The sequence below is a fragment of the Spermophilus citellus genome (genome assembly GCF_964194105.1).
Source record: "Spermophilus citellus genome assembly, chromosome: 18".
In the NCBI taxonomy this organism is placed as follows: Eukaryota; Metazoa; Chordata; class Mammalia; order Rodentia; family Sciuridae; genus Spermophilus; species Spermophilus citellus.
This window is the reverse complement of record NC_138200.1, coordinates 2643774-2658663: the sequence shown is the minus strand read 5'-3', so window position 1 is coordinate 2658663 and position 14890 is coordinate 2643774. Positions and strand designations below refer to the sequence as shown.

General features: G+C 55.0%; 1 protein-coding gene and 1 long non-coding RNA gene across 4 annotated transcripts in view; one reads left to right on the top strand and one right to left on the bottom strand.

Moving 5' to 3' along the window:
- The window catches only part of LOC308637603, a 62530-nt gene extending 51345 nt beyond the window's left edge, over positions 1-11185 (top strand). Inside the window, exon 4 of the long non-coding RNA XR_014019635.1 lies at positions 10771-11185. This is a non-coding gene — a long non-coding RNA (uncharacterized lncRNA). The remainder of the gene's footprint in view (positions 1-10770) is intronic.
- Positions 11186-12084: 899 nt separating this feature from the next.
- TMEM86B (transmembrane protein 86B) lies at positions 12085-14870 on the bottom strand. 3 transcript variants are annotated; one of them, XM_081274112.1, is made up of 3 exons: positions 13928-14870; positions 13439-13685; positions 12085-12732 (listed from the first exon to the last, which is right to left on the bottom strand). In XM_081274112.1, the coding sequence occupies exons 1-3, from the start codon at positions 14492-14494 to the stop codon at positions 12353-12355; spliced, it is 1194 nt and encodes a 397-aa protein (XP_081130238.1). In that variant the 5' UTR covers positions 14495-14870; the 3' UTR covers positions 12085-12352. The 3 variants fall into 3 exon arrangements, with proteins under 3 accessions (XP_081130238.1, XP_081130240.1, XP_081130239.1); XM_081274113.1 differs by having other exon boundaries at positions 12600-12886; XM_081274114.1 differs by having other exon boundaries at positions 13439-14870.
- Positions 14871-14890: the final 20 nt, after the last annotated feature.

The following is a 14890-nucleotide window of genomic DNA, read 5'->3' as shown; positions in this document are numbered from 1 at the left end:
CTGACTCATCACCCTACTCACTGCATGGGGGTGTGAAGAGGGCATGAGCGCCAGGGGCATCTGGGATGGCGCTGGCCTCCACCACGTTGGCACACAGGAGTCCTTCAATAAAGGCTGGCCATGCTCACCATTTTCTATGATGTCAACCCCTGTGGTCACGCAGGGTCACCAGAGGGAAGGGAGGAGAGGGAACTAGCACTATTGCAGTCCCCCCGGAGCCTCTCCGCCTGACTCTGCTCTTGAGCAAAGCAGGAAGGGGGCCCAGGGAACGGACACCTCCAGGGCTGGACGTGGCTTCTGCCCCTCCCCCTCTTGCATCCTCCCAGGTGTGGAACACTGATCTTCACACTGTGCCCCAGGGGTATTTCTGAATATCCTAACTGCAGTGATAGGAATTGTTGTTGTTGTTGTTGTTGTTGTTATTGGGACCAGGGACTGAACCCAGGGGTGCTGTACCACTGAGCCACATCCCCAGCCCTTGTCATTTTTTATCTTGAAATAGGGTCTCTGACCTCCAACTTTCCATCCTCTTGCTTCAGCCCAAGTCATTGGAATTACAGGCATGTGCCACCACACCCAGCCACAAGCACAGTTTATATTCAAGCATGTGCTGTTGAAAAAGACATCCAATGGTACTCCAGTGTCACACCCTGCTTACAGGAAGTCACTCAGAGCCTCTTCTGTGTTACCAAGGGATAAGTGGCAGTTTTTCCTTTTGGTGGGCAATGGCCCCACCCTACCAGCCAGGGTTTCTTCCCGTTTCTCTCCTATACCTTTCATCTTTGGCTCTCTCTCTTCCTCTCCCCCCCCCCCACATCCTTCTGGATCGTCCCCAACTTGTAAGATGCCCACGTTCCTTGTCTAAAAGCAAAAGATGGCCTCTGTGGGTGCCACGCCCACCCAGCCCATCAGCTTGTACTTGGTGTTCTTCAAAGCCCACCCTAGAGCCTTGCCTACCCTCCCTGGCTCTGAACTGCCACAGGAAGGCACAGCCTCACGGGACACCAGGTCTTTCTGCTCCTTTCCCACAAGTCCCTGGGTGACCACAGTCACCCATGGAGCCAGCTCTAAAGTTCCCCACAGCTGGACTTCCTTCCAGCCCCTTTCAGCAAAGTGTGACTTGGTTCATGTGATCACAGTTTCCCTGTGGGGTGACAGGGACCAGGTGTGAGCCACCACAGGGGGCACCAGGGTGCCTAGCTGGTGTCCCTGGGAGCAGAGTCTGAGGCCTGGAGTCAGCAGCTCACAAAGGCAGGGCTGGGGGCCTGTCACCCCACGACTCAGGAGGCTGAGGCAGGAGGATACAAATTCAAGGTCAGCCTGGACAACTTAGTGAGACCCTGTCTCAAAATAAAAAATAAAAAGGGTTGGGGGCTGGGGTGGTAGCTCAGTGGTAGAGCATTTGCCTAGCACAGGTGGGGCACTGGGTTCGATCCTCAGCACCACATAAAAATAAAGGCATGGTGTTGTGTCCATCTACACCTAAAAAATATTTTTTTTAAAAAAGGGCTGGGGATGTGGCTTAGTGGCAAAGCACCCGGGGGTTCAATTTGTAGTACCTCAAAAAGAAATACTAAGGAAAATGTTAAAAGCCTACCAGAAGCTCATGGGTTTTAGCTGTGAGGGAAGCGACATGGGGCAGGGGAAAGAGCTGAGAGTGTGGCCTCCCATGTTGGGGACAAGGCCCTGAGCTGTGTGCCCCAGATCTTTGCCTATGGCCTCCTCCAGGGGGAGAGTTCCCGGACCTCCTCCTACACCATCTTCCTGTTGGGCCAGGAGAGTCCTCTCAGGAATGCAGCATCTGTGAGCCGCTTAACTCCAGGGGGCTGCGGCCCGCTCTGGGACTGTGATGGAGATGTGTGTAGCTCAGCACAGCCGCAGAGTTCCCACAGCCCCAGACCCAGAGCCCTGTGCAGGAAGGACTCGCTGACACTGCCCGAGCCTGCCTGGCCTTCTTCCTGGCTTTTCCTAGCACCTGTTTCCAGGGTGATGGGGGCCTGAGAGGGAGGGACCCTAGAATCATTAGCACGAAGGTCTTGGTGACCCTGATCTGGCGGTGCTTGGGGCATCAGGTGACCAGTGGAGACCCGGCCTAACACCACCACACAGTGGGCAGCGGATGCACCCAGCCCTGTGTGGCTCCTGCCTGAGCTTGGGAGAGTGCTGGGGAAACAGACGGCTCATAAAGTGGCACAGGCCACACTTGGGTGTCCCTGATGGCAGGAAGGAGAAATGGAAGGAAATCCAAGAGAGTTGGTGCCACCACGAGCCTGGGATGACTGATGACATTTTCCTCTGGTGCCGTGACGGTCCCACAGCTGATGGAACATGGACGTGACAACTGCCTAGCGATTCAGCCTAATCAGCTGGTGCCTTCAATGGCAGTTAGTGACCTCAGTGTGGGATCTTGTAGCAAATTAGCAGAGTTTGTTCCTAATCAACTCCCCGCAAGTTTCTCCCTGAGACCTTGGTAACCTATCAAGCTGAAGCATCCCTGGTCCCCTGACCGGAAGAAGCACTTACAGGAACTCACTGATTCTGAGTGTTTGTTGACTGAATGTGTGAACCGCTTACCTTGACAGAGAAACTCTTTCTGGGTCTGCTGCCAGCCACCACGTCTCCTCCTCCTGACTTCACTCGGGCTGCCTCTTCCCAGCACTCCAGCTGTTTCAGACCCCAGGATCCCTGCATGTGCTGTGACCCTGCCTGGTAGTTTCTTTCTCCCGCAGCCAGTGCCTCCTTCCCCTTCCACTCCTGGTGGACCCGGAGACAGCGGGCCACTCCCTCCCATGCTTGGAGTGTAATCAAGCAATCCTCTTTATCTAATGTTGCCTGTGTGTTGCCTGTTTTTCCTTTCTTTTATCACAGGGGGCACCTTTGTGTGTGAGAGAGTGCTGGGGATTGAACCCAGGGGTCTCTACTGTGGAGCTACACCCTTTTTATTTTCAAGACAGGGTCTTGTTAAGCTGCTCAGGCTGGACTCACACTTGCCTCCTCCCAGGGGGGTTCCCAAGTCACAGGATCACAGGTGCGTGCCGAGCTTTTTTTTTTTTTAATATTCTATTATTTTTTAAAATTTTTTTCTTAGTTGTAGTTGGACACAATACCTTTATTTTATTTTTATGGGGTGGTAAGGATCGAACCCACCCCAGTACCAAGCTTCTTACAGGCAGAGATAAGGCTATTTGTCCTGGGGCAGGCCAGCTCCCCACCTAGGAGCCAATGAAGGCTCAGGAAATGCCATTAGTCTGATGTCAGAGTGCCCGAGACCTCTGTGTCCACCATGGAGATGCACCTGTCCTCCCCCACCTCCCCGCCCCCTGGCACTGGGCCATGAGCCGCTCCTTCCAGGCTGCCCCCCCTCACCTCAGCCACGGTTTCCCTTTCCTACCTGGGGGAACCAGGTTTGAAAGACCCAGGAAGTAGGGGGTCTGCCTCCCCACACTCAAGAAGTCAGGTGCTCCTGGGCTCCCAGGACTGAAGAGAGGAGGCGGCCGTGGGGACAGAGCCCCCTGGTGGCAGCTGGCCACAGTGTGCCTGGAGGGTGGGTTTTCTCTGCGTCCTGGGGATGTAGGGTGCGAATGTGAGCCTGGATGCGGAAGACCCGCACCTGCGCTGAGGCTGCTGCCTCCCAAGCAGAATCTCGAGGTTTTCTCGCGGTGCACACTGGGCATCCACTTGGAGCTTGGACGTCTGGGACCACGGTGAACAAGGAGCCACAGCATGAAGGCTGCCCCCCTCAGCCACACCTGAGAAGAGCCCAGTGCTGTCCTTGGTACTGATGAGAAGGGAGGTTTCGGGATGGCCACATTGCTCCTGATGGGAAAGCCAGGCCAGACCCACCCGGCTACTCTAACAGTGAGCAGAGCACACAAGGAGTGGGATGGGTGTGGCCACAGGACTCAGGGAGGGGTGGCCTATTCTCATTTAGATTTCCCTAAGTGGGGCCGGCCACATCCCAACAGGCCATCAGCTGTGCCCACAGTCCTGGGGATGCCGTTGGCCAGGGTGCAGGAACACACAGGCATGTGGGGGAAGCAGAGAGGAGAGGAGAGGGGGCTCCACTGATGGGAACCCCACCAGAGAAGCAGGGCCATGGCTCCCGGCCTCCAGGATCAGCTGCTGCCTGACAGGCATGTGGGGTGATGGTGAGATTCCCCCATGATCCCCAGCCCCCGCCCCCTACCCAGAGGGAGGTTGGGTAAGAGCAGGGACTGACAGAATTAACTAAACACAGAGGTGGAGAGCGGGGAGGGTGCTTGGGATGGGGAATGTGTGGCAGGTCCCCAGGCATTCTCGTTCTCGCACCCCTCACCTGGTACTCCTTGGCAAAGCCCTTGGCCAAGAGGCGTCCCTATGTGCTGTGGTACACAGAATGGCAAAGGTCCTGTGCTTCTGAAGTCTTTTCTACCTCGACCAGCCCTGGAGGGGTGCCAAGGAGGGACATGGGAGGGCCGCTGTGGTTAAGACCTTCTTGTTGTTCAAAGTACACCACACCCAGCGCCCTAAGCCAGGGCCCAGGATCCACCCCTGAAGAGTGCCCCCTCCAGCACAAAGTCCTCTGCTCTCTGGCCTGGCCCCACAGCCAGGATCCACCCTCAAAGGCCAGGGCCCACCTGCTGTGCTCTGCAGGCCCGTATTCCCCCCAAATTCAGATGCTGGGAGCAAAGCCCCCAGATAATGGTATTAATAGATGGGGCTCTGGGGAGGTGATTAGGTCCTCCTAAATGGACTGGTGCCCTTCCTGTACAAGAGGCCTGAGGGAGCATGCCCATTCACCCCCACCACGGGGGACACAGATAACACACCATCTATGGGGGATGACCTCATGGACACCAGACTTCCTGGCACCTTGATCCTGGACTTCCCATCCTCTAGAACTGTGAGCAACACATTTCTCTCGTTTATAAGCTACCCGTCTAACAGAGCCTAGACAGACTGGTTGTTCAGCACTTTCAGTACAGTCCTGATTTAAGCCAGGATGCAAAAAGCCAGTGGAGACCAGGAAGGTGGGAGAAGGGTGGCACAGAACCCGCTGCAGCAGCAGCAGGTGAGGTGAGACCCAGGGAGGGTGGCCAAGGAGGGAGTGGTCAAGCCGGGGTGTGGAGTGAACAGGACACTCAGGAGGAAGAGTGAGCAGTTTTCAGATTGAGATCTAAAAGGACATGGGAACAAACATAAGGGAAACTCAGCATCACATAAAAATAAATAAATAAAATAAATTGTGTCCATCTACAACTAAACAATAAATATTAGAAAGAAAGAAAGAAAGAAAGAAAGAAAGAAAGAAAGAAAGAAAGAAAGAAAGAAAGAAAGAACGGACGGACCTGCCCTTGACTCTTTGGGTACACGCCAGGATTTCCATGGCAGGTGCACCATATCACATTCCCACCACTGAGCAGCAGGGTCCCAGTTCTCCATTCTCACCAAAACTTGTTTCTCCTCCTCCTCTTTTTCCTTCTTTTTTTGCCTCCTTCCCCTTTTTCTTATTCTGCAGTACTGAACCCAGGGCCAGCTGCGTGTGAGGCAAGTGCTCTACAAACCAGCTATACCCAACCAGCCAGGCTGTGAGCCAAAACAAATCCTTTCTCTTTATAATTTGATAATCTCACGTATTTGTCACAGTGATGGAGAGCCAAGAACACAGAGGGCGACAGATAACAAGGGTGAACCAGGAGGTGGAGGATCGGATACTCACACTGCTGATGGGAATGTGAAATGGCGCAGCCACTGCCAAGCCACCTGGAAGTCCCTGCAAAGCCTCACGGAGGGCCCACAGGACCCAGGCGTTCTCCTCCTACGTTGTGCTCCAGGGATATAAGAAACACGTCCACTTATGAGATATCTTGTGCCAGGATCCTCACTGCAGCCAAATACGGTGAACGACTCACAAGTCTCACGACTGATGAATGGGTACACACAGTGTAGTACATTCACCACAGCTGCACTGCCACATGGAAAAGGAAATCAGTCTTGGGCTGGGGCCAGGGCTCAGTGGTAGAGTGCTTGCCTGGCATGTGTGAGGCACTGGGTTTGATCCCCAGCACTGCATATAAATAAATAAAATAAAGTCATTGACAACTAAAAAAAAAAAATTAAAAATGAAAAAGGAAATCAATCTCACCCTTGCATTGTAAAAATTAACCTAAAAATGATCATAGATCTGAATGTAACAGCTAGAGCTGTGAGGCTTCCAGAAGAGCACACAGGAAGATATTTTCACAGTCTTGAAACAGGCAAAGATTTCTCAGGCAAGAAACCAAGCATTAATAATAAAAACAAAAGCCATAAATTTAATTCTATTAAATAAAAAAATTTGCTGATCAACAACGTCATTAATAACAGATAAGCCATAAGCCAGAAGAAAACACTCACCAGAGGGCGGATAAAGGACACGTTCAGGAAACATGAGGAAACTCTACACATGGGCTGCAGGCCTATGACCCCAGCTCAGCTCCTGCTGGTGGGACTGTGCACTGGAGTCACTTGGAGAACTGACCGTTTTTTATAAAGTTACTCATGTATCTAATCTCTGAGCCGGGATTTCCACCCCTATGTATTTACAGGAAAATAAAAACATAAGCCCACAAAGACCAGCAGGAGAATGTCCACAGCACACTCTCCTTCATAAAAGCCTCGAGCAACTGAATGCCTGGCAAGGGGAGGAGGGATCAGCAGCTGGGTCTGCTCGGCAACCAGAAGGAATGAAGCGCTGTGCCCTCCACAGTGCATGTAAGGGTGCAGGAGACATAAATTCATTAGAAATGTGTCTGTTACAATAGCCAAATAGAAGGCTTCCCAGTAACATTGGGAAAAGACTAAAATCTTCTAATGAATATTTGGCAGAGCCATAATAATAACCTGGATCTTCTGAGTTATATCACCATATCCAGGGTGTTCAAAAAGGTGAAATTGATCTTTTGGATCCTATCTCTCTAGCTGGTCAAATACTTCAGGAATTAAATGGCTTTAATCCCACAAACATGTTGAAACATCCTACAAGGTATGTTATTGAGATGATATGTTTTCTACTAATTCTTTGTATGTCATAATAGTAGATCATGACATCCTCGGACCAAGAATCCAGGACTGGAAGTTATAACCCCTCGATCGTGTTCATAAATTAAGAAAGGGAGAGATGTCACGAGCCATCCATGGGCTCTGTGTGAGCTATGCGCATTTGAGCGTGTGAGGGGAGGGGTCTGGCGTTGTGCACTGACCGGGCTGTGCCACCCAAGCGTGCCTTTCTTCTCACTCTGCCTGTGATCCCACACAGTACCTGAGAGGGGTGTGACTTGCCAAGGTGTCAGTCTGCTGGCCACAAGCCATCACCAAGCAAGACTCCAACTTTCGAAACCCCTTGCCTCTTGTGGGTAGAATACTTTATCAAAGGTCTTTTCTCCAATAAATAGGGGGGTTCCAGGTGCGCACTTTTCTTGCTCCTTCCAGCTGCCCAGTGTGGAGCTGACCCTCGGGGTCCCAGAGCAGACCCACCCTTGAAACTTAGGTTTGTTGCATAGTTTCTTTGCCGTTTTCTTAGTTTGTGGTTGCAGCCAGCTCCTTTGAACCCAGTTCCTCTTGTCAGCCAAGCCAGCTGGCGACACCCAGCTGCTCAGGAGGCTGAGATAGGAGGATCACGAGTTCAAAGTCAGTCTCAGCAAAAACGAGACCCTAAGCAACTCAGTGAGACCCTGTGTCTAAATAAAACATAAAATAGAGCTAGGGATGTGGCTCAGTGATTGAGTGCTCCCGAGTTCAATCCCTGGTACAAGAAAAAAAAAAAGTTGAGTGAAGAAATTGGTGATAGATTAAACAGATACAGATAGACATCAGTTGGACAGATGACACATGGTTGATTGGCAGCAGATGGATACAAAGACAATAGGCAGGTAGGTAGATGGCACAGAGGTGATACATAAGATCAGACAGGAATAGCCAGGGATGTGGTTCAGTGGTAAATGGGGGTAAAATGGGGGTAAAGCGGGGATGTGACTCACTCCTGGCATGCTTGAAGCATGGGTTCAATCCCTAGCACTGCCCATTTTTAAAAAAATTTTTTAGTTGTAGATGGACCTTTATTTTTTTTTTATTTGTATGTGGTGCTGAGAATCGAACCCAGTGCCTCACACATGCTAGTCAAGCGCTCTACCACTGAGCCACAACCCCAGCCCCTGCCCATTTTTTTTTAAAGCTCATTTAAGATTACACAGGTACCGGGCTGGGGATGTGGCTCAAGCGGTAGCGCCTGGCATGCGTGTGGCCCGAGTTCGATCCTCAGCACCACATACCAACAAAGATGTTGTGTCCACCGAAAACCGAAAAATAAATATTAAAAAATTCTCTCTTAAAAAAAAAAAGGGGGCTGGGGATGTGGCTCAAGCGGTAGCGCGCTCGCCTGGCATGCGTGCGGCCCGGGTTCGATCCTCAGCACCACATACCAACGAAGATGTTGTATCCGTCGAGAACTAAAAAATAAATATTAAAAATTCTCTCTCTAAAAAAAGATTACACAGGTACCTAGATAGGTGATAGATAACTGATAGTGTATGGACAGATGACGGACAGAAGAAAACCTGAGTACTGCAGGAGGGAATGAGGCACTGCTTAGCAAAAATCCAGACAGCAGTAAGCCCAGGAGAAGCTCCAGAGAAGGAAAGACAGGAGACCACAGAGAAGTGTGAAGCAGAAAGAAACAGAACACAGAATACAGAACTCCTGAGCAAACAGAAATAATCCAAGTCCAGTAGAGAACTTGAGAAAAAACGGTGATACGCTCAGAGAGGTACTTCTGCAGAGAGGAAACGAGATGCTGTGAAAACCCCGAGAGCAGGAAGGGACTCTTGGAAATTAAGAATATGATTAAGATAGAGTGAAATCCAGTGGAAGGTTGGAAGAGAGTTTGTAAAAGAAGTCTCCAACAGAACACAGCAACACAAAACAAAAAGGGGACCACGCCCAGGATGAAGGCTGCAGATCTGGAAAGCCACCGTCCAGCTGACAGGAGTTTCAGAGAACCAGCCAGACAGCTGCAGAGAGGAAGCTACTCGGGCAACAACTGCTAGTGCCCAGAGCCACAGACAGCAAAGGCCCGGGGCTGCAGACACTGACCCAGCCCTGCGTGCCTCTCTGTGATCTCCAATCAGCCAGGTGTAAGAACAGCTCAAGACCCAGGTGTCTAGCCAGGAAGAGCAGGCCACCCGCAGGGAGCACCAGGGCTGACCCTCCGTGTGCCCCAGGAGGCCTACCTCGAGTCACAGCACAGCCCTAGGGGTCAGCTCAGGGGCAGATGTGCTCCGACTTGCCAAGCCTCTGGTACTGCTGCAGAGGAGGGGGAAGGTGACAACAGCAAAGAGGCCTGCAAGCCCCCTGGGCGGGCTGTGCTGGAGACACAGTGCCGAGACTTTGCCCAGAGAGCTCGGGAACTGTTCGGACTCCCACTTCGGCAAAGAAGGCTGTGGAGGCGCTGCTGCTCTTCTGGGCAGTGAGTGGGAGGGCAGGCCACGCTGCATAGGCCCAGGCCTCAGATTTTGGCTAAGGATATGCTTCATGACCTCCAAGAAGGCGGGCTGAGATATTAGTTTTATATTTGCTGCTGTAAAAAAATCTGTACAAATTTAGTCATTTAAGACTACATCAGGGCTGAGGCTGGGGCTCCGTGGCAGAGCACTTGCTTAGCATGTGTGAGGCACTGGGTTCGATTCTTAGCACCACATACAAATAAACAAAGGTGCGTGTCCATCTACAACTCAAAAAAAAAAAAAAAAAAAAGACTACATCAATTTACTGTCTTGCAGGACTGAAGCGCAGATGTCTGAAATGGGTCTCACTGACTTGAGGTGGAGACGGAGCAGGGCTGCTCCCCCTGGAGCTGCAGGGCAGAATGTGGCTCCCCTCCAACCTTCAAAGCCAGCAGCCAGGCTTCTTCCAGCTTGCCTCCCTCCCCTTTCCAAAGGACTCCTGAGATGACAGGGGCCACCCAGACAAGCAGGACAATTTGTCTTCAGGCCAGCTGACCAGTAACCTCTACTCCATTGGTGACCTTCGACAACATTCCCCACAGAAGGGGACACATTCACAGACTTTGGGGATCAGGACACAGCTACCTTGGGGCCCATTCTGCCTGCTGCAGATGTCACAATCACACACAGTCCTGGTGGCTTAGGAACAGTACAGGACACTCTGTGCACACATGTCCACATGGACTCACTCACACAGGAACACAGGTTTCTGGGCAGTGATGTGGCCCTCCCTCAATCGGAGCACACTTAAGATATCCCTGCAACCCCTCCTCCCTGCCCACAACAGAGGCCTTAGGAATCCCAGGCCCAACCCCCGTCCCAAGCCCCAACGTGTGGTACATGTACTCCTGTTGACCACGCTTGCACTGGGCCACACAGCTGGGGGGGGGAGGGGGAGAGGGAGGGGGAGGGGGAGGGGGAGGGAGAGGGAGCCAGTAAGACCTCTCCCTCAGACCCAGGGTCCAGCCCCCAGCCTCCTCCCTCATACGAGGGTCCAGCCCCAGCCTCCCCCCTCAGACCCAGGGTCCAGGCCCAGCCTCCTCCCTCAGACCCAGGGGTCCAGCCCCAGCCTCCCCCCTCAGACCCAGGGTCCAGGCCCAGCCTCCTCCCTCAGACCCAGGGGTCCAGGCCCAGCCTCCTCCCTCAGACCCAGGGGTCCAGGCCCAGCCTCCTCCCTCAGACCCAGGGGTCCAGCCCCAGCCTCCCCCCTCAGACCCAGGGTCCAGGCCCAGCCTCCCCCCTCAGACCCAAGGTCTAGGACCAGCCTCCTCCCTCAGACCCAAGGTCTAGGACCAGCCTCCTCCCTCAGACCCAGGGGTCCAGGCCCAGCCTCCTCCCTCAGACCCAGGGGTCCAGGCCCAGCCTCCTCCCTCAGACCCAGGGTCCAGACCCAGCCTCCTCCCTCAGACCCAGGGTCCAGACCCAGCCTCCTCCCTCAGACCCAGGGTCCAGGACCAGCCTCCTCCCTCAGACCCAGGGGTCCAGACCTCAGCCTCCTCCCTCAGACCCAGGGTCCAGACCCAGCCTCCTCCCTCAGACCCAGGGTCCAGGACCAGCCTCCTCCCTCAGACCCAGGGTCCAGGCCCAGCCTCCTCCCTCAGACCCAAGGTCCAGGACCAGCCTCCTCCCTCAGACCCAGGGGTCCAGGCCCAGCCCCCTCCCTCAGACCCAAGGTCCAGGCCCAGCCTCCTCCCTCAGACCCAGGGGTCCAGGCCCAGCTTCCTCCCTCAGACCCAGGGGTCCAGGCCCAGCCTCCTCCCTCAGACCCAGGGTCTAGGCCCAGCCCCCTCCCTCAGACCCAGGGGTCCAGACCTCAGCCTCCTCCCTCAGACCCAGGAATCCGAGGCTTCAGCTCTTTTTCCTCCAACACAGGCTCCCTAGCCGCCTTTCCCCTCCAGGCAAGTTCTTGGTTCTTCACACAGTAGGGCTTCCCACCCTCCATGTCTGCAAGTCTGGAGCCCCTGACTGTGTACTTCCCTCTGGGGCTCTTCTAAAGAGAGGGAGGGAGGGCAGGAAGCCAGGAGGAAGAGTTTCACCTCCTGTCTTCCCTTGGCTTGAGGGAATCCCTCCACTGCAGATCTGTCCCCACCCTCACTGCTAGGGCCCGCTTCCCCACCCAGCCCTCACTTCCCACTGAGAGCTGTTCACCCTCCTCCTCTGCTGTAGGAGCTCCTTAAACCACACAAGGACGCAACGCATGGTCTCACGTGCACACTGCGGGTGCAGAGGTCACGTCGGGAGGGAACGCCCACCCGGTCATGCCCTCAGTCGCAGAGGTCACACTGCTGTGGTCACTCCTTCCTGCTCTCCCAGTCACCTGTGCCCTCCTCACCTCAACTCCTGATACCGCCGTGACTATAGTGGGTTGTGTCCTCTAAGACATGTCCTTCCTGGCTGTAGCTCCCCTATAACAAGGGGAGGATGGACACCCCCACCTAAGGGCTCCAGGGGGTCCATGGGCACCAGGCTGCCTCTTGGGCTCTTATGGACTGTGATCATCCCTCCCCGACGTGTTCCCAAAATAACAGGGCTGCTCTGTTTCAATGCCCACTTTACTTGGCAACGAGAAGACAGATGGGAGCTGTGGGAAGGGGCAGATGGTGGGGAGACAGGGGAAGGCAGAATACGGGTCTGGCCGAGAGGCCCAGAGTCCAGAGCCAGAACCCAGGGAAGGAAGCTGGAACCCAGCGGCAGGCTTGGAATGCCAATAGCACACAAGCGTCTTGAGACAGACAGCACCGCAGCTGCACCCGAGGCTTGGCCGTGGGGGTGTTTCTCAGGCTAGGTCAGTCTCTGGGGGAGGGGAGGGAGGGGACTGGGCATCTGGCTCCTGGTCAGTCGTTCTTGAGCCCTAGGCTCTTGACTGACAGGGTGATGAGCAGCTGGGCTAAGTAGTAGGTGGACATGGTCACCAGGCGGGCATAGGGCAGGGGGTGGACAAAGACATCCCAGGCCAGCATGGCATCAGAAAGCGCGAGGAGCAGAGCGCCCCAGCCAGCACTCCCACCCTGGGCCAGGCCACGCCATAGCATGGCGGACACCACCAGCATGTAGACTGCCACTGGCAGGAACATGTCCGGCTCAAGGTACAGCAGAAGCAGGCCGTAGTACACCACAAAGGCCAGGATGGTGAGCAGCAGCAGGGCCGGCTGCAGCGGGGAGAGCCCGAAGGCACAGAAATACAGGAAGTGGGCAGCAGCAAAGGCGGTCATACCTGGAGAGGGAGGTGGGTGCCCAGAGAGCTGTTCACCCTCCTCCTCTGCTGTTCTCAGAACCACCCAAGTCCTTCTGTTCTCCCTTGGCCCCACCCAGGCCTGAGAGGATGGTCCCAGGACCAGCTCCCACCCTGGCCATGCCGTGGCTGCCTGCTGGGATGACAGGGCCACCTCCTCAGTGGCTCCCCAACTTCTCCCTGCCTTGGCTACTCTGTCAGTTCTCAAAGCAGCAGGAGCAACCTTCACTCTTGAATGTAGCCTGGGCTGCATCCTTGCTGTCTCACTGTCCACCTCCTCCCCATTCTGCTCTGGAATACCCACACCCTCTGCCCATCACTGCTCTGCTCATCACCCTGGCCCACGTAGACAAAGGGCCTGGTATGCCACTACCCCAGGGCCTTTACACCAGCTAGTTCCTTGCTCAGAACATGTTCCCCAACACATGCATGGGGCACCTCCTTCGAGAATGCCTACTGGTCACTCCCTCAGTAAAACCTTCTTCAACCACCTCTTTTTCCTCCACGCCACTTCCGCCTTCTAAGTGCACACTGTCTGACCCCACCCCTCCAAAGCTGCACCCCCCGTTCTCATCTGACCCTGTGTGCAGTGGTCCTCGCAGCCTTGCTGCACTGCAGGGTGGCGTCCCAGCAGCAACTCAACTCCCCCGCAAGGGCCCCGATACAGCATCACCAGGTCCCCACTCACCATGAAGGAAGGCCTCGGGCCAGATGAGGCAGGCGTTCCCCACAGCCGAGCACACAAGGCCTCCCTGGAGAAGCCAGGGATAGCTCCCGCCAGAGGTCAGGGCCCATGGGTACACCACCAGGGAGAGCACAGGCAGGCTCTTGACCAGGGCATTGACCCAGGTCGACTGGCTCTCAGGAATCCAGAGGAGGAAGTAGATGGAACAGGTGACGATGAAGGGGCTCAGCCATCTGCGGGCCTGTTGGTGCTTCAGAGAGGACAAGCACCGAACTCGCATTCAGCACTCAGTCCAGCTCTAGCCCTCAAAGGGGCCAGGCCTGACCAGGCTGAGACAGATCTCCCAGCTTCCCCACTTCACCCCCACTCCAGGCCAGAGCTGTCCCAGTGGGACCTATTCAGGGACCAGGATTTTCTTTCTCCTGGGCAGGCAGCGGATCCCAGGCCCTACCCCAGGCCCTGCCCCAGGCCCATGCCTCTGCAGGCCCTCACTTGGACTAGGAGCGTCTTCAGGAGCAGCACTTCCTTCCCACTCTCCATGCTGGTACCATGCCAGAGTGGCCTGTACCTGGAAGCTGGTAGGTCAGGGTGAGGAGCAAAGAGGTCATGGTCACACATTAACCCAAAGAGCGTCCTGTGGATGTTGGGACTGATAGCACCCAGAGAGAAACTGCTCCCCCTCAGGAGTTGCCCTTGCTTGATGCCCTCTAATAAGGTGCCCATCGGGACCCAAGGGTCCCTCCGTCTCCACAGCCCCTGCCCAGCACACACGAACCTGGCCTGGTTTCTTCTGCCTGGGGGGTGAGGCCCACAAGTGCCCTTCCCATTGTCCTGTGCCCAGCCAATCAGAAGGGGCGGCTCAGGATTCCAATGGAGTGGGCCAGCCAGGGAGGGTGGGAAGGTGGTGGGAAGGGGCCTTCCTGCCCCATTCCCTGCCAAGCACTGGCTGAATGAGGGTGCAGTGAGGATGCTGTCCTTGTGCGCAGTGCAGGGGTCACTGCAGCAGTTTGCCAGGATACTTACCCCCTGCATGCAGTGCTCACTCTTCAGCCTTCCCATCTGGAAGATGGGGACTGCCACAGGGACCGCGGGGCTCAGGGAATTGCGGGGGGTGGTGGTGTCATGTGCCTCATTGGAAACCCACTCACCCGTAACGTGGCTCACTGCTTCCCACCAGGGATGAGCGCAGGATTCCAACTTCCCTCCTTCCACCAGCAAGAACCTGAGGCCTCCAGAGCCCAGGGCTCCCCAGCTACCCCAAGTCCCTAGCAGTGCAGGGATGGTGGATCTGGCTGGGAGGCAGACTCAGCAGTGCCCCACCCGAGCCTGCACATGCAGGCCAGGGACACTTCCGGATGTCAAATGCAGATGTGCTGTGAGGGTGTGGATCCGTGTAGATTGGGGACGGGGCAGATTATTTCCTCCTAGAAATCTCTGCCTCAGCTGGGCATGGGT

Bases quoted from the DNA above. Each gene is read 5' to 3' on its own strand.
- TMEM86B (XM_081274112.1), bottom strand. From the start codon at position 14,494: ATGGGAAGGCTGAAGAGTGAGCACTGCATGCAGGGGGTAAGTATCCTG. The intron at 13,686-13,927 runs GTGAGGGCCTGC...TCCTCTCTGAAG, and splicing joins TGAAGACGCTCCTAGTCCAA to CACCAACAGGCCCGCAGATG. The intron at 12,733-13,438 runs GTGAGTGGGGAC...CTCCCTCTCCAG, and splicing joins GCCCGAGGCCTTCCTTCATG to GTATGACCGCCTTTGCTGCT.